Consider the following 19,160-nt stretch of genomic DNA (forward strand, 5'->3'; position numbering starts at 1 on the left):
CACCCACTTATGAGGAAATGTGCAGCAAGAAAGAAATTGATCTTTGTCACGAGATTGTGTTGTGGATGCTTGACCGGTCAGTTGTGCTTTGCGATTGATTTATGAAACATTATCATTGGGTAAAGTTATAAACACTATCAATAGGTAAAGTCACATGAAATGATATCACTGGGTAAAGTAATATGAAACACTCATGAGGTAAAGTCAAGTGAAACACTGTCTCTAGATAAAGTCATATGGAACACTGTCACTGGGTAAAGTCATGTGAAACAATGTCATGGAGTAGAGTTATATGAAACACTATCTCTGGTTAAATTTGTACGAAGCTAACGCTGGGTAAATTGGTATGAATCTAGGTAAATTGATATAAATCACTGTCAAAGGTAAATTCATATGAAACTCTCATTGGGTAAAGTCATATGGGAGGCTATCAGTTGGTAAAGTCATGTGAAATGCAATCACTAGGTAAAGTAATATGAAACACCATCACTAGGTAAAGTAATATGAAACACTGTCACTCAGTAATTTTTGTACTGATATGTACAAGTCATTTTAGTTATATCCTCTTTAGAAATAAAAGAATATTTTACCCTATCCAATTATCTTTCATTTCCATTCAGAAAATTGACTAAACAATTAGTATTTTGAAGAAAAGCAGCAGAATGATGGTAGAGTTAGCATTCTCATAGCCTAAAGTTGTATGTGAAATTTGACTTGTTTCGGATTTCCTGAAGGGATTATTTTATAATCCATAAATCCCTGGGGATAGGGGAGAAGGAGTACTTCAAACGTATTCCCTGCATGTTGTAAAAAGCAACTAAAAGGGGAGGGAGCAGGGGGCTGGAAATCCTCCCCTCTCTTTAATTTTCTATAAGAAGGAACAGAGAGGTGGGCCAAGGAGGATATTCCCTCTAAGGCTCAGTCTTCTGTCCTTAGCACTACCTCACTAACACGGGAAATGGCAAATATGTATGAAAAAGAAATAGAAAGTATACGTATGTGAGTAGGAGAGTGGTCAAAGGGCATTATTGGATTATGTGTTAATTGGTAAGTGTATAAAAGAGAGACTTTTGGATGTTAATGTGCTTAGAGGGGCAGCTGGAGGGATGTCTGACCACTATCTTGTGGAGGTGAAGGTAAAGGTGAAGATTTGTAGAGTTTTTCAAAAACGAAGAAAAAATGTTGGGGAGAAGAGAGTGGTGAAAATAAGTGAGCTTGGAAAGGAAACTTGTGTCAGGAAGTACTAGGAGAGATTGAGTGTAGAATGGCAAAAGGTGAGAGCAAATGACATTAGGGGAGTAGGTGAGGAATGGCATGTTTTTAGGGAAGCAGTGATGGCATTTGCAAAAGATGCACGTGGCATGAGAAAGATGGGAGGTGGACAGATTAGAAAGGGTAGTAAGTGGTGGGATGAAGAAGTAAAGTTGTTAGTGAAAGAGAAAAGAGAGGCATTTGGATGATATTGTAGGGAAGGAGTGCAAATGACTGGGAGATACACAATAGAAAGTGGCAGGAGGTCAAGAGGAAGGTGCAAGTGTTGAAAAAGAGGGCAAATGAGACTTGGGGTAAGAGAGTATCATTAAATTTTAGGGAGAATAAAGAGATGTTTTGGAAGGAGGTATATAACGTGTGTAAGAGAGCAGATGGGAACATCGGTGAATGGAGCAGATGGGGAGGTAATAACAGTTGGTGGTGAAGTGAGAAGGAGTGGGAGTGAGTATTTTGAAGGTTTGTTAAATGTGTTTGATGATAGATTGGCAGATGCAGGGTGTTTTTGCTCGGGTGGTGTGCAAAGTGAGAGGGTCAGTTTCTCCTATGAATCAGCCACTAGAGTTGTATCACCAGCAAACAACAACTGACTCACTTCCCAGGCCCTCTCATCCTCAACATATTGCATACTTGCCCCTCTCTCCAAAGCTTTTACATTTACCTCCCTAACTACCCCATCCATAAACAAATTAAACTACCATAGGGACATCACACACCCCTGCTGCAAACTGTCCTTTACTGGGAACCAACACTCTCCTCTCTTCCTACTCTTGCACATGCCTTACATCCTTGGTAAAAACTTTTCACTGCTTCTACAGCTTACCTCCCACACCATATATTCTTAAAACCTTCCACAAAGCATCTCTGTCAACCCTGTCATATGCCTTCTCCAGATCCATAAATGCTACATATAAATCCATTTGCTTTTCTAAGTATTTCTCACACACACTCTTCAAAGCAAACACCTGATCCACACATCCTCTACCACTTCTGAAACCACACTACTCTTCCCCAATCTGATGCTCTGTACATGCCTTCACCCTCTCAATCAATACCTTCCCATATAATTTCCCAGGAATACTCAACAAACTTATACCTCTGTAATTTGAACACTCACCTTTATCACATTTGCCTTTGTACAATGGCACTACGCAAGCATTCCACCAATCCTCAAGCACTTCACCATGATCCATACATACAAGAGATATGCTTACTAACCAATCAACAACACAGTCACCCCTTTTTCTAAATAAATTCCACTGCAATACCATCATGGACAAAAGTCCACATCAAGGCTGGGCCTTGATTGAAATATAGAGAGAATTATGGAACAGAAAATGAAAAGACAAGGAAAAGTATTTATGAATTGGCATTGTAACAGGGGGCATTAAAAATGACAATGTAATACAGACCTAAAGCAAATGTAATGTTGTATGTCTTTGAAGGGGGATCAGCCTGGAGCAGTCAGCTCCCCAACATTGATGAGGGGGATGAGTTAGTGGTCTTCACTTCTGAAGACGACTTTTCTAACTTTTCTCTCCATTGTGAGGGCACCAGGGAACTCCGCTGGGACTGGAACTCCACTGGAACTAGTGCAGTAAGTAAAGATTATTGGTAATTGATTTTAAAATAAGGACAAACTGCAAAGAATGTGGTGATTAAATCCACAGAGGAGCATAAATGTTTCTAGAAATATTAAATGAAATAGCATAAAGATCAAGGAGCTATATTTTTAACTAATGAGTTATAAACATTCAAGATGCACCAGACCATTTAGCTTGCCGTATATATTAAGTGCTGATCTGAAACTTCAAACGCCCTGGTAGACCTAGGTCTATCTATGAAATCTTGTTCACATCCTTAGTTAGCTTCAAGGGTAGCCCAGAAATCATTATATGTTCAAGGTAACTTTAGTCATATGATTCTTTTGTACAGGCTCTTGATATGATGATATGGTGTGTTAATTCACTGTACTGGTTTGTGTGTATGTGTGTGTGTGTGTGTGTGTGTGTGTGTGTATAATCTGCTCTTTGTGGTTACCTATCTGTACAGTATGGTAGAGGAGTTTTATTTGTATAGGGCCCCACCATTTGAGCCTTCTCTTCTGTCACATGATGTTTTAAAGTTTTGTATGCTTTGCTTTTGGCATTCATGATTTCATTCGTCTACTACTTTTGTGCAATAAAAGTATTTCTCTTCATTTTCTCAACAGAATTTTGTATTTGTTTCATGTCATGGCTCCTGGTTACTCCATCTTTGCATCTTTAAAAGAATTGTTTACTGTCAACAGCATCAAACTTAGGTGTTGTAGTCCACTCTCTTTTGAGGTGGAAAATTTATGGCCTTTAGCCTTTCAACGTATTTCAGCTCTCTTACTATAAGTAAATCTTTGTTACCTTCTGGACCTCCTGTTAATTCCTTTGAGTATTGTTGATAAACTTGAGAAGCATGTAATTTCCTATTTGTTTAGTGTAGGAAAAGACCCCATCCCTTGAACTTTCTGTGTCATCAAGAAGCCTTTTATCATATGTGTACTGCTGGCATTCACATTTTTATTGCTTAGTCTATTCCAGCCATGTACCTTCTATATACTATCACGATACTTCTTTATGCCCTTTCTAGCAGACTTCCTGCTGTACTTCTTTTCATGGCCTCCAGTTACTGTATCATTACATCTCATGAAGATCTTTTTGCAGTTGAAATTGTCCAAATTAGAAACTTCTCATCCCTCTCTCTTCTTTCCTCCATTGTGGACAAAATTTTGTCCCTCACCCTCTTATTGTAGCTTACCTCTCTTAATTCATTTACCATCTTAGATGCCCATCTCCAGACCCTCAAAACTGGAACTCTCTACTCCCTCATGTTTTGACCAAAACCTATGACCAGTCCCTTTTTAAAAGACAAGTTGTCCATTTTCTCCATAATTCTGAAAACGTTTTTCCTCTTTTGTTATCTCATTAACTCTTCATATTTCAGTTAAGGCCTGGCCTTGATGTGGACTTTTGTTTGTGACTAAAGTTTCCAGCATACAATAAAACTCTTTGTGTTTTTTTACGTGCAGTAGCCTGTGCCCCTTCTGGTCCCTGTTTTATATCCTCCTTAATCACTTTGTCAGAATCATTGTATTGTATTTGATGTATTCAGCTTCCATATTACTGTGCATAAAGGTAAGGTCTGGTGGAGATGGTGTGTCAGCACCCTTGGTTCTAATGTTATGTGTTGATACAGGAAATTCTTTTGTTTGTTTATAGTAAACTAGGTCTTCATAGTAGTTTTAGTTTTTTCGTCTATTGGTAATTTTAGTTTTTCTAGTCTATTTCGTATCAACTGAAATCCTCAGTTATGTGAGGAGGGAGTGCCTTGTTGTCACCTTCACCATCCAGAGTGCTCCTTTTCTCATTTCACACACACCTTTGATAGATTACGTGGAAGAGAAGGTTTAAGGCTCGACAGATCCTTTTTCTCACACATCTTCAGTGGATGAGATGGAGAGGGTTTAAGTCACTACGTATTCCTCTTTCTTTTGAGATAGTTAAGATGATGGGAAACTTAGGTTGGTCTTAGATTTATTTGTATAATGGGAGACTGAGGCTGGTCTTAGATTCACTTTTACAATGGGAGATTCAGGCTATTCTTAGATCCCTTTGTACAATGGGAGACTCAAGGTGGTCCTAGATTAAGGTCATCTGAATTAACTGACTGTTAATGCATTAGAATCTAAAGAAGGCAATTCAGTTAGCTTTGGTTTTCTTTCAGTGGGTCTGATTTTCATATATATCTCTTTTTACCCCACCGCAAAATAAAGGCTGCATGGCTAGTAAGATAAAGATTAATAGATTACTCATACTTTATACTCTGTAGTCTAAATCTTTCAAGTTTGTAATTATTGCTTTAACTATGATATGTGCTACTACAAATGTCAAAACAGTACATGAAGATGGAATTGAAGTAGCTTGTAATGTATGATTGCTGAAGTGTATTGATTCATGTAGTTTAAAGATGTGAATTCTTTTTGAAAATTCTTTTTTAAATTTCAGCTTTCACTAAATGATGGCTTTTTAAGCATCCAGAGCAAGAACTACCCTAATGCTGTCTATCCTTTTGTGTCGACACTCATGGTAAGTAACCAACTGTTTGTGTCTACATTCATTATTCAAAGCTTATCAAGTTGTTACCGTTAGCTGTCTGTTCAAACTCATAGAAATTACAAACTCACCACATGGCACCACATTTCCTTGGTTAACTTGGATTTTCTTGACATCCATACTTTTATAGCCAATAGTGGTGTTACTAGACTCTACCTGCATGTAGGTACACCACATAGCCTAAAATAACCTTTGGTGAGGTTAATATACAGGAGGTGGATTTATATATATTATCCCTGGGGATAAGGGAGAAAGAATACTTCCTTTGTATTTACTGCATGTCGTAGAAGATGACTAAAAGGGGAGGGGGTGGGGGGCTGAAAATCCTCCAGTCCAGTTTTTAACTTTTCCAAAAGAAGGAACAGAGAAGTGGGCCAAATGAGGATTTCCCTTCTTAGGCTCAGTCCTCTGTTCTTAACACTACCTCACTGATGCAGGAAAAGGCAAATATTTGAGACAAAAATGTAAATAGAAATGGTGAAGAGCTTGTGGATTTGTGTGCTGAAAAAAGACTGGTGATTTTCCGGAATACCTGGTTTAAGAAGAGAGATATACATGAATATACAAATGTGAATAGGAGGGATGGTCAAAGGACATTATTGGATTACATGTTAATTGATAGACATGTAGAAGAGAGACTTTTGGATGTTAATGTGCTGAGAGGGGCAGCTGGAGAAATGTCTGATCACTGTCTTGTGGAGGTGAAGGTGAAGATTTGTAGAGGTTTTCACAAAAGAAGTAGAGAATGTTGACTAAATTTGGAAGAGTGTGTGAAAGGAGAAAGTTGACAGTGAATGTGAATAAAAGTAAGGTTGTTTATATGTTCATCACGGCTTCTCACAGCTTTTCTCCCTTGCCATATATTCATAGCACCTTTCATAGAGCATCTCTACCAACCCTATTTTATGCTTTTTCCAGATCCATAAGTGCCGCTTACAAATCCATTTGTTTCTCCAGGTATTTCTCACTCATAATTCAAAGCAAACACATAATCCACACATCATCTATGTGTGGTAGATGGGATTGCAGGTGGTGACAGTGTTGATTGGTCATTTAGAATTTTCATGGTCTTAAACCCAATCAGTCTCCTACCACACACATGCGGACCTTCTTCCTGCACAATACTAGTGGCAATAGACAACAACAAAGCATTTGATGACCTCCACTGACGTAACCTCGCACAAAAAATTACTCGACTCCACCCTTCACAAAGAGACAGTCAGCCAGCTTCATAGCTACTTATAAGAATTAAGTATATTTTTAGAATTAGTTTCATTAGGGCTATATACTGGTATAGAAATGTTGGTGTATGCATTTGCTGTTTTGTTGTTAACTTAACCTTAAGAAGAGATAGATGGAACAGTGGGTTATCGTGATGATTTATACTGGAGGAGGATGCTGTGAGTGGTTGCAAATAACATTCAGTAAAGATGGCTGTGGGAAAGCTGAATTTGAAAGTAGGTTCTTGCAATGGAGGAAAATTGGAGATGCACTGATAGCTTAAAGAAAAAGTACTTGAGAGATACTAGCAGAAAAGGGTACTTTTACTGATACTGATATATGGATGTGAAAACCAAGTTTATATATGTCAGGATAAGTTTAAATTAGAGTAGAGATGGATAGATTATGAAGTATAGTGAAATTAGTGAGATCAGTATAAAAAGGTATGAAGACATGAGAAGGATATATGGTGTGAAGGAACCATTGAAGAGGCACTTGACTGAAAATCCCCAAGCAATTGTATGGTTATGTAGAATGTGTAAAAGATGAAAGGCTGATCAAGAAGACATATAGTAGTACAGTCAACAGTTTAGAATGTATGGAAGATGAAAAGAGAATCAGGAAGACATGTAATGTGATGATCAGTTGTACAAGGAAGAGAAGTTGATCATAGAGATGGTGAGAGAACTGATTAGGGTTAAGAATATCTCAGATAGCATGCTAGAAGGATGACTGGGAACAGGATGCAACTGACAAATGTTTCCATGGAGGTGGTGTGAATGAAAACAATGTTCTCACTTGATGAGTTGGCATAGGATGCAGAGAAAGTAAGAAGCACTTCTATAAGTATTGAAGTTCTTGTATCACTTTAGCTTACTAGACTTATGTTAATGATATGTGTTTGTGATATAAGAGTTTGTACGTACATACCTGATCTCTCTCATGGAATTAGGAATGTGGTGATATTGAGAGATGGGTAGGTGATAGAAATGTAATATTCACACACCATTTTTGTGTAGGTAAGAAAGCCAGAGACTTCTGATACAGGCCTCTACCAATGCTTCTACAGTGATGAAGCAGACACCACCGACACGGATGTAAAGGCTCAGACTTATGTCTATGTACATGGTAAGACCAAGCCTAAGCTCTCTTAATAGAAAATGATGCTGGTTTTGTACAGTTATATAAATTCATAAATTCATTTACTTTCAAATGTATTCCTTCCCCATGTGTTTTGATTGACTTTATGACACTTTTTAAAAAGTTTGAATGAAAGTGCTCCATATAGGGGCAATCACTAAAGCAGTGGTACCAATTCAGAATCTGGGTGTGTAAGCATGGTGTGAGTAAATGAGAACAACATTTTCTGTGAAAGATGACTAGTTCAATGATAACTCCTCACAGAGTTCATTCACCCTGTCTCAGTATTCCTTGAAGATTTTTCAGAGGTACCCAGTGTTTCAATACAAACCCTTAGGAAGAAAAAAGGCTTTTCTTTGGTCTTCCAGATGACCTTTTTCTCATGGAGGATTTCTGACTAATCCTTGTGTTCCAGATACCTGAGGATGTAGAATTTCTCTTTGTGAATGAGAATGCTGAATTTGTCTTGACTGTTTTCTATAGCATTTCCAGACATAAAAATGGACGGAGGCCCTTTTAAGAATGAATAGAATTGGCACTAGCTTTGCCAGAGAAGTTTGATCCACCTAGTGTTTGATTAATCCTCCCATATCAAATGATTCTGGGATTCAAATGGTATTGTATAGATGTTTATATATGTTAGTTGGCATAAATGATGTTGCGGATTGTACAGAAAGATTCTGCTGTATTTGATTTATTCATGGTTTGAATAATGTGATTCAAGCATGGTAATTGCTTTGTAAGTGTGGAATCATGAAGGAAGGTATCTGTACAATGGTCAAAGAGGTGTTTGAATTGCATTTATGTGGAGTGTGATTGATCAGGTAAGTGATCAGAATTCACTGCATTTGAATGATATTGAATTAAGAGAGTAAAATAAGAAGTCTCTCATTTTGATATGCGCATACTGGAGCCTGAAGAAATACCTTATACCCACATCATAGAAGTGAAACAGTACATTGTTTGAGCTTGAATAAGGCCTCGTATATAGGAGTGATCATATTCACAGATAGTTACTTTAGGTGGGAAGGTAATAACTTTTTGTATACCTGTCCTCCTGTCTTTTCTTCCACTCATCTTCCCTTTTAGAAAAATTTTTAAGAATGAAGTATTTCAGATCCTAAGCACCTTTCAGAGTTGTCTTGGATAACATATTGGAAATACTTGGGTGTGGTGGTACTGATTCTTCCTTACCCCTAGGGATAAGGATTTTTAATTTCAGGCATTCCCCACTTAAGGTAGTAGATTATTCCATTAGATATAACATTAAGTGAAAGTATGTTAGTGAACCACATTTTCTTGTAGACTTTCCTTACAGGATATGAACTGAGATGCTTTGCAGAATGATTTTTTTTTTTACCCCCATATCACTCTAAAACTGGGTTATAACCTGATTCCTCATTGCCAGCCCTAGAACAAATGGGACTCATGTATCAAGAAAGAACATTTATTTGCAGTATGATAAGAGTTATTTGGTGATTATTTGGTTTTATGTAATGAAGGAGGCTTACAGTAAATGGTAGGATGATTTTAATGATAATAGTACAGTATCTTGCAAATGAGCAAGAAATTATCAAAGGAACACTAGAAAGAGAAGTAATTTTGCATCACTGTGACATTGTGTAGTGACAATAGATGTTGCTGAAGTTGTGAGGTTATAAATGAAAGAGTGCAGTGAACTGACATGGGGAAAGCATACGATGAGGAATTGTTTGTAAATAGTATTGTGGAGAACATAACTGCTTAAGAAACTGCAGAAGCTGGTGACTGAGTTTGGTAAAGTGTGTGGAAGAAGAAAGTTGAGAGTAAATGTGAATAAGAGCAAGGTTATTAGGTACAGTAGGGGTGAGGGTCAAGTCAATTGGGAGGTGAGTTTGAATGGAGAAAAACTGGAGGAAGTGAAGTGTTTTAGATATCTGGGAGTGGATCTGTCAGCGGATGGAACCATGGAAGCGGAAGTGGATCATAGGGTGGGGGAGGGGGCGAAAATTTTGGGAGCCTTGAAAAATGTGTGGAAGTCGAGAACATTATCTCGGAAAGCAAAAATGGGTATGTTTGAGGGAATAGTGGTTCCAACAATGCTGTATGGTTGCGAGGCGTGGGCTATGGATAGAGATGTGCGCAGGAGGATGGATGTGCTGGAAATGAGATGTTTGAGGACAATGTGTGGTGTGAGGTGGTTTGATCGAGTAAGTAACGTAAGGGTAAGAGAGATGTGTGGAAATAAAAAGAGCGTGGTCGAGAGAGCAGAAGAGGGTGTTTTGAAATGGTTTGGGCACATGGAGAGAATGAGTGAGGAGAGATTGACCAAGAGGATATATGTGTCGGAGGTGGAGGGAACGAGGAGAAGAGGGAGACCAAATTGGAGGTGGAAAGATGGAGTGAAAAAGATTTTGTGTGATCGGGGCCTGAACATGCAGGAGGGTGAAAGGAGGGCAAGAAATAGAGTGAATTGGAGTCATGTGGTATACAGGGGTTGACGTGCTGTCAGTGGATTGAAGCAAGGCATGTGAAGCGTCTGGGGTAAACCATGGAAAGCTGTGTAGGTATGTATATTTGCGTGTCTGGACGTGTGTATGTACATGTGTATGGGGGGGGGGGTTGGGCCATTTCTTTCGTCTGTTTCCTTGCGCTACCTCGCAAACGCGGGAGACAGCGACAAAGTATAAAAAAAAAAAAAAAAAAAAAAAAAAAAAAAAAAATAACTGCTTAGAAAAAGAAAGAATTCAACCACAAACTAGGAATTTGTGAGGACTTATGGAGATTTTAATGCATGGTTTATGGGTATATTATTAAGGATGCATAGAAATTAGACTTTAATCAATTCGATTATTTCATCATATATCTAGTGTCATTTATTTGGAATATTTTGATAATACTGTCTTTGTATAATGCCATGATTAATTTTCGCAGATGGTGAAACAGGCTTAGTTAACATTTTGCATAGACGCCTCACAGCCACAGTTGGAGACAGACTTGTTATTGATTGCCGTACCACTTTGCCAAACATAACTGTTGAACTTTGGAAGGAGGGTGTACTGGTAAGTGTATCACAAATTTGTATTGAAAGTTAATGAAGCTTTAGAAGGAGGGTGTACAGGTAAGTGTATCACAAATTTTTATTGAAAGTTAATGAATGATGAAAAGCAGGATCTGCCTCCCACATCTTTTACTTCTTCAGCCACAGCTCTGCTCATGCTACCCCTAACATGTAATCTAATATGTAAATGGCAAATTCTTTTTAGTCTGTAGTACCTTTATTGGAAGGAGAGACAAGGAAGAGTTTTGAGTAAATAATATTATTAGATGTTATTTGAATATTTTGTGTAGTATATCTTTACATATGTATGCATTGAAAACCAATGGTATACAAAAATACCTCTGTTAAAGTTACAGTGTTCACCCCTTGGTCTAACAGTATTACCAATATAGATTAATGTCTGTAATGATAAAAAAAAAGATCTTACCATAGCTCAGTCCCAGGGAATTTGAGTTAGAGATCTTGTATATTTCGTATCACTAAAGAGCTTGTACATTTCTTATCACTGACGATTTATTGTAGATAAAACTGCTTGTAATGGAAAATTAATGATGGTAAGTTTCATGTAAAGAGTAATCTGTTAAAACTGCTATTGTGCTTTAAATGAAAGTGTAAATGATAACAGCTGGAGTGAATTATGTAGTAGTGTTTTACATAGTAGTTTCCTCTTTAGTAGTCTGAACCAGCCATTTGATCGTGGTTGTTATTTCTCTTTAAACTATTTCAGCCCCTTTCTAATAATACATTTTATAAGATGTGTATGAGTAAAGGAATAAGTAATGGTTTTAAGATCACATTAGACATACAAATAAGTAGATAATTGTTTAAGACCATGTTAGACTTACAAATATTGTCAGTCATTTCATGATATGCTAAGATCATGCTGCTGCAGGGTAAAATCATGTCGTTAAAGCACATTTGCTTCAGAATGGAATTTAGCCGAGCTTATTCAGGCTAATCAAAGATATTCTGATTTGAAGTCAGTTAAAATGTTGGCTGGTTCTTGTGTTCAAACTGTGTGTGACATCATATTTGTGATATATGATTTGTCTCTTACTGCAGTAATATGAATAATAGAATCATTTTTGTAGTTGAAATATGCCTGTACAAATTTGTTCCAAAGCCTATTCAGGAATCACACATGAAATTTGCTTTATTTTAGAGATGTGACATTAATGAAATTCTGCATAATTTTTCATTCTGAATGAACATGAAACATACAAGTCCTGATGTAAAGTAACATTTCTTTGTTTTACCATGTTAGCATCTTTGGTTTCAAAGTCTAGAATTTTATGATAAAATTATTGCTTCTGCTGATATTAACATATATTTTACTTCTCTTAAGAGTCTTTAATGACCATCTCTTTGAAATTATCCTACCTTGCATCTTACAAGTGTTATTTCCTTCAAAGGTCAAACCTGATGAAGAGCGCATTTTCTTCAATCCAAGGGAAGGATTTATATTTAGTAATGTAGTGGAAGAAGATGATGGAATTTATATATGCAGTACGTCATATTCAGATCGTATCAAACATAATGTCAGACTTATCAATTGTAAGTTGAAATTATTTGGTTTGCTTGCTTTTTTTTTTTTTCTAGGAAATTGTATAGTTGCAAGTGCATTAGAAAAACTTCTTTACTGGGTTCACACATATTATTGTCTACTAGACATTGTAATGTACAGGATCCTTCCTTTGAATCGGGTAACTAGTATTTTTTTTTTTAGATTACATTTTGTGGAAGACTGATGTTTGTTACTCCAGCAGTTATACCAGTGCTATAGTATCAAGTATCTTTCAGTATACAGTAAGGTCCCTCAGAAACAAATTTACAACATTCTCATATGCTGTTTCTAATTGTGATTAACTGAAATACCAGGGAGTCACATGGTATCTTCACAGTGATATCTTTAGACGTACCAAGATTTTCTCTTGACCGACTTCCTTAAGTATGCCAGCATTATTTGTGCTGAATGGGGAGGAAGGTTTATGCATGTGGGCCACATCTCTTGAACATTCTCGAATATCAAGGAGCCTCTTAGATTTATGTATGCTCACTCTTATACTGTAAAATATTTTTAAAAATCTTTATTAAAAAGTTTCTCACTTAGGATCTTTTGTTATGTCCTCTGGTTGCTCTAATAAAAAATTGAGTGCTAAGCATGAGGTAGGATTGTGTTTTAAGGATTGTTTTTTATTGCATAAGTGTTTAGTATGTTTTATTGCTAGGCAGCTATTGCTTACTGTAAGTGTTGTGTTTTCTTTGGCTTGCAGCTTTTCTGTATTTGCTTTTAAGAGGGTGGACGACCAGGCAGGTGAGATGCAGTTTGTGTGCAGCAAATGAATTGTTTGTAAATGATGCTAGGGATTCTTTTTCATCCAAATATTGTACCAGGTAGTAAGCATTCAGATCTGTGTTGATTGTGGTATGGGGAGTGAATATTGTGTGTATTGTATGCAATGCCCAGAATAGATGTTGTTACATCAAATGGAAATGATTGTCCATACAAGGTGACTTGAGGATGTAGATTAAATTTGTGTATGTCTGAGGTTAAAAGAGTGATTGAAGCCTTTTGTAAAGATGCAGGCTATCTTGTTCTGGGTTAGCCACTGTTCCAGTAGTCTATTGTAGTGCTGCATGTATGTGGTTGCCACTATGGTGTTAGGGTACTTTGATGTGAATGTGAGGTCATCTGCCTGTGAGAGAACCTTCTCACTGTCATGTATTGGAGGTAGTGGGAGGTCATGTATGAAGTTGAGGAGGTTAGGGATGGGGAAAAAATTGCTCCTTTGGTGAACTTTGTATATGAGATGGCCATGGGTAAGGCATTCAGATCCTGGTGCCTTCTATGCTAGAGAAATGAAAGTGCCATTCAACAATTCTCTCTTGGATTGCCCTTAAAGAAGGAGGTTTCATCATCATCCAGGAGAGGTTTTGCTTTATTCCTAATCAGAATTTTATTTGACTCGGTTTAGATTAGTACGCTTGGATGGATTTGTTGTGTCATCAGAAGGAAAAGGTTTAGGATATGCAAGGTTGCTTATGTTAGTGTTTTTTCATTGTATGATTGAACTTTTTGACACTGCTCGCTGTTTAAGGTTAAAAGAAGAAATATACTCTTTGTGATTAGAAGACTGAGTATTAGAGTGAGAAGAGGGAGGGAAGTGAGTTAAGGTAGGTAGAGTGGAAGTGTTGGGATAAGAGTGTACAGAGCTGGATGTTGAAGAAAGATGACCATTTATGCAGAGACGGAAGAGGGTATTTGATAGCACAGAACTTCAGGTAACACCAATGTTGAAAGGGCACAAGGGAGCTTTCACTTCATCAACAACTACTGCTGTGGAACAGCCACTAAGAGAACTGTGTGCATGAGAGAACAAAGAGAAGCAGGAAAACCAAAGGATTGAAGTTTAGTAAACAAAGAGATGGTATTTCTATGATAATGGTAAAGGTCTACAGATCCAATACAGTTATTAGATATTAGATAGCTGAAAGAAAATGTAATTGATCTTGATTTCCTTGTTAAGGCTCTTGATTTTCGTATGATTTTTATTCTCAACATTAAATGATGATTGTTATATCAGTCCATTTCTGTATTTTCTTACAGTTACTTTAGATCCTTTACACACCCCATTAATTGAGAAGGAGAAGAATGAACATTTTGTTCAAGGCTTGGACTTCAGGCTTAATTGTACCATTTTATATCCCAAGAAAGTGAACTTTAGATGGGTTCTTCCTAATGAATTGACTGTAAGTACTTATAGAACTTCCATTGTTAATGGTATATATTGCATAGATAATAAATTTTTATTTTTCTAACATTTTGGTTAGTATGACCGCATAAGTATTTTCAGGTAAAAGTATTAAAATGAAAATAGTATGAAATATAACTTCCGGTTTTTTAGTTTAACCTTTTTTACCTTTCTATGAAATCATGATATTCATGATAAAGTCTGCCCCTAAGAAATTGGGTCCTGTTTAGATTTCGATTGAAATTTCTTGTCTCTGAACAGTTGCTCTGTGTCTACAAAGGAATGATCTGTCCTTGTATGGAGTACTGCTCTCATATCTGAGATGGTTCTGTCTCTGCATCCTTGCTTGATCGGGTTGAGTTGAAAGAGGTTCTACTTGTAAACTCTCCCAGTCTAACTTCAAAACTTGACCTGCATGCCCTATGCAGAAGTTTTCATTCACTCTCCCCTCTTGTCTAGGCATTATTTTGGTTTTTGATCCTGAGAGCTAGCTGCTTGTGAGCCCTCACCACTAGCTGGACCATGCACTACTTGGCAAGCTGCTCACTTTATATGACCAAACCAAGCCAGCAGACCCTCTTCAGCTCTCTTAGTCATAGTCTCTTTGTTACCACACTGCTCATTTACCATTTCATTACTTACTTGATCAGACCACCTTACATCACATATTGTCATTAAACATTTCACTTCCATCACATCCAACTTCCTCTCAGCTGTATCTATATAGCCCAGGCCTCACATCTGTATGACACTGTTAAGACTACTATATCTTCAAACATACCCATTTTTGCCCTTTCAGATAATGTTCTCTCTTTCCACACATTCTTCAGTGCCCACAGAACTTTTGCTCCAACCCACATTCTTTGATTCACTTCCGCTTCCATGGTTCCATTCACTGCCAGGTCCACTCCCAGGTATCTAAAGTACTTTACTTTTTCCAGTTTTTCTCCATTCAGTCTCACACCCCAACTAACCTGTCCCACAGCCTGTGTAAACCTAATAACTTTGCTTTATCACATTTGTTCTCAACCTCCTCCTTATGCACACTCTTCCAAAGAAAATCACCAGCTTCTGCAGTTTCTCACTTGAATCTGCCACCAGTGTTGTATCATCATCAAACAACAGCTGACTCACTTTTCAGGCCCTCTCATCCCCACAGACTACATACTCACTCCTCTCTCCAAGACTGTCACATATATCTCCCTCATCACCCCACCCATAAACAAATTGAATAACTGCAGACTAGCCTTCATTTGAATCATTCGCTATTTTCTCTTTTACTTGTACACATGCCATACACCTTTGATAAGATTTTTGCTAGATTCTTCACAGACTTGAAGGCAGTTCTGACACTGACCAATGTGCAGTTTACTTTATGAGTTTCTAAAATTGTGCTTTTCTGTTGATAAAGAGGATACTGTCCCAAACCTCAGAGAATGGCCTCATTTCTCTATGTCTTGTCTTCACCATACATTTGGTTGTGTGAGATCTATCTCTTTGTCTATATCTCTAATGCTTGTTGAGTTAGATTTCAAAAACAATATATTTGACTAATGTTGGAGCTTGTTCAGATGTCACTGTAGGTTGTCAAAATCTTGAATACCCCCTCTTTCTCTCATATGTTTACCATTAGTCACAAGCTTTCTCAGGTATGAGTCATGTTCCTCTGGCAGGTCATTTATATAGTTCTAGAGATGCAGCAGCTCTATGTCATGTGTTTTTTAGGACATGACTGGTTACTTTAATTCAGTTTGGAAAGGCACCTTTAGAACATGTCTTGTGCATTTTACTGTTTACACAATTTTCAGCCAATTGAAAGTATTCTCTTCCGAGTCAGCAAGGCTTTTTTAGTATTTACCAGTTTTCTGGCAAATGTTAGAAGATTAATATCATTTATATGTTCATTATAGTTCATTATAGGGAGTGGGGGGGCTGGAAATCCTCCCCTTTCATTTTTTTTTCTTTTTTCAATTTTCCAAAAGAAGGAACGGAGAAGGGGGCCAGGTGAGGATATTCCTGCAAAGGCCCATTCCTCTGTTCTTAATGCTACGTCGCTAACGCGGGAAGTGGCGAATAGTATGAAAGAAAAGATGCTCATTATAGTATTAACATTGTTAGGTTGGTTTGTCATAGTACACAGTCCAGTGGTATATGAAAAGGAAAGTATTATCCTTAGTGTCCCAATTTCCTCAACTAAATTGAAAAATAATTTCCTATTTCAGAGCTCCTTTTATCAAATACACCCAAAAGTGCATATACAGTATGTTGTCCATAAGATTTAGGAATACCATACAGAGTACCAGTTTCTTTCAGTACTCCTCAGGTGACTTTATATTCACATCACTTTAAAGATGACTTTGAATTCACATCATCTGCAGGTTCACAACACCAGACAAGCACATAGTATGCGTGCAGGAAGTGAGTACCAGATCAGCACATTATATGTCTACAATGCAACTATGAATGATTCTGGAGTTTACACTTGCGCAGTTAGAACAGCTGACAGAAAACCTAATCAAGTAACCATTACCATTAATATAGAAGGTAACTCTTTAATCTTTATTGTATTGTGATCTGTCTGGGGAGGATTCCACTTGAACCAGCTTGTTTTGATTGGAGGAATGCTCTTATGATATAGATAAAGAGACAAATGAATGTTTTCAAGCCCACCCTTTTCTTTGATACTGCCAAAATGCAAAGGGAGAATGATACTATGATACTGTTGTGTTTTAGTCCATATGTAATGAAGCATCACCATGTACAATTTTTTCATTCTAAGAGAGGCAGGATGGGGGGGGGGTGGAATGTCTAGTCCTCCTCTCCTGTATTACTTCTCAATAGAAGGAAGAGAGGAAAGAGCCAGATGAGACTCTTTCTTCTTCTAAGGTTCAGTCATCTGTTCTTGACACTCCCTCACTCACACAGGACAGAGGAAACAATTGTGACAAAAAAGTTTATTCTGTAAAACTGAAAGTGGATGGTGAGAGATAGGTGATTATTGGTGCTTATGCACCTGGCCATGAGAAGAAAGACCATGAAAGGCAAGTGTTTTGGGAGAAGTTAAGTGAGTGTGTGAGCAGTTTTGGTGCACAGGACCTAGTATTAATGATGGGTGATCTAGATGCAAAGGTAAGTAATGTGGCAGTTGAGAGTATAATTGGTGCACATGGGATATTCAGTTTTATGAATGGAAATGGTGAAGAGCTTGTGGAGTTGTGTAGTGAAAAAGATTGGTGATTGGAAAAACCTGGTTTAAAAAGAGTTATACACAAGTGTACATATGTGAATAGGAGAGATGGTCGGTGGGCATTATTAGATGAAGTGTTAATTGATAAGTGTGTAAAAGAGAGAATTTTTGATGTAAATGTGCTGAGAGGGGAAGTTGGTGGGATGTCTGATCACTATCTTATGGAGGCAAGGGTGAAGATCAGTGAAGGTTCTCGAAAAGAGGAGACAGTGCTGGGGAGAAGAGTGGTGAGAGTAAGTGAGCTTAGAATGGAGACTTATGTGAAGAAATACCAGGAGTGATTGAGTGTAGAATGGCAAAAGGTAAGAGCAAATGAAGTTAGGGGAGTGGATGAGGAGTAGAAGGTATCTAGGGAAGCGGTGGTAGCATGTGCAAGAGATGCATGTGGCATGTGAAAGGTGGAAGGTGGATAGAGTGAAATGGGCAGAATGGTGGGATGAAGAAGTAAAGTTGCTAGTGAAAGAGAAAATAGAGGCATTTATGTGGTACTTAAAAGGAAGGAATGCAAATGATTGGGAGATGTATATGATAAAGTGGCAGAAGGTTAAGAGGAAGGTGCAGGGGTTGAAAAAGAGGGCAAATGAGAGTTAAGGTGAGAGAGTATCATGAAACTTTAGGGAGAGTAAAAAGATTTTTTAGAAGGAGGTAAATAATTTGTGAAAGACAAGAGAACTAATAGGGACATCGGTGAAGGTAGCAGAAGGAGAAGGGATGACTGGTAGTAATGGAATGAAGAGATGGAGTGAGTATTTTGAAGGATTGTAAAATGTGTTTGATAATAGAATGTCAGATGTAGGGTGTTTAGATTGGGGTGGTATGTGAAGTGAGAGAGTCATGAAGGGTGTTTTGGTGAAAAGAGAAGAAGTATGAAAGCCTTGCGGAAGATAAATCCAGCAAGGGGGCGTAATTGAATGGTATTGCAGGGGAATCTATAAAGAAAGGGCATGACTGTATTTTTATTAGTTGGTGTGGATATTCACTGTATATATGGATCATGGTGAAGTGCCTGAGGATTAGCAGAATGCATGTATAGTGCCATTGTAGAAAGGCAAAGGGGATAAAGATGTGTGATCAGACTACAGAGGCATAAGTTTGTTGAATATACCTGGAAATTTATATGGGAGGGTGTTGATTGAGAGGGTGAAAGCATGTATAGAGCATCAGATTGGAGAGGAGCAGTGTGGTTTCAGAAGTAGTAGAGGATGTGCAGATCAGGTGTTTGCTTTGAAGAATGTATGTGAGAAATACTTAGAAAAAAAAGATGGATTTGTATGTAGCAGTTATGGATCTGAGAAAGGCATATAAAAGTGTTGATAGAGATGCTTTGTGGAAGGTCGTGAGAATAT

The 19,160-nt window shown here is 37.6% G+C and overlaps 1 protein-coding gene across 2 annotated transcripts in view; it reads left to right on the plus strand.

Annotated features, from left to right (window-relative positions):
* Positions 1–19,160, plus strand: part of LOC139758987 (vascular endothelial growth factor receptor 1-like) — an 85,391-nt gene that overhangs the window by 10,314 nt on the left and 55,917 nt on the right. For both annotated transcript variants that reach the window (XM_071680860.1, XM_071680859.1), the window contains exons 3-9: positions 2,715–2,866; positions 5,307–5,387; positions 7,655–7,763; positions 10,689–10,816; positions 12,228–12,369; positions 14,423–14,565; positions 16,946–17,111. In XM_071680860.1, the coding sequence (XP_071536961.1) occupies positions 2,715–2,866; positions 5,307–5,387; positions 7,655–7,763; positions 10,689–10,816; positions 12,228–12,369; positions 14,423–14,565; positions 16,946–17,111 (921 nt within the window). The remainder of the gene's footprint in view (positions 1–2,714; positions 2,867–5,306; positions 5,388–7,654; positions 7,764–10,688; positions 10,817–12,227; positions 12,370–14,422; positions 14,566–16,945; positions 17,112–19,160) is intronic.

This window comes from Panulirus ornatus, chromosome 32 (assembly GCF_036320965.1).
Source record: "Panulirus ornatus isolate Po-2019 chromosome 32, ASM3632096v1, whole genome shotgun sequence".
Classification (NCBI taxonomy): Eukaryota; Metazoa; Arthropoda; class Malacostraca; order Decapoda; family Palinuridae; genus Panulirus; species Panulirus ornatus.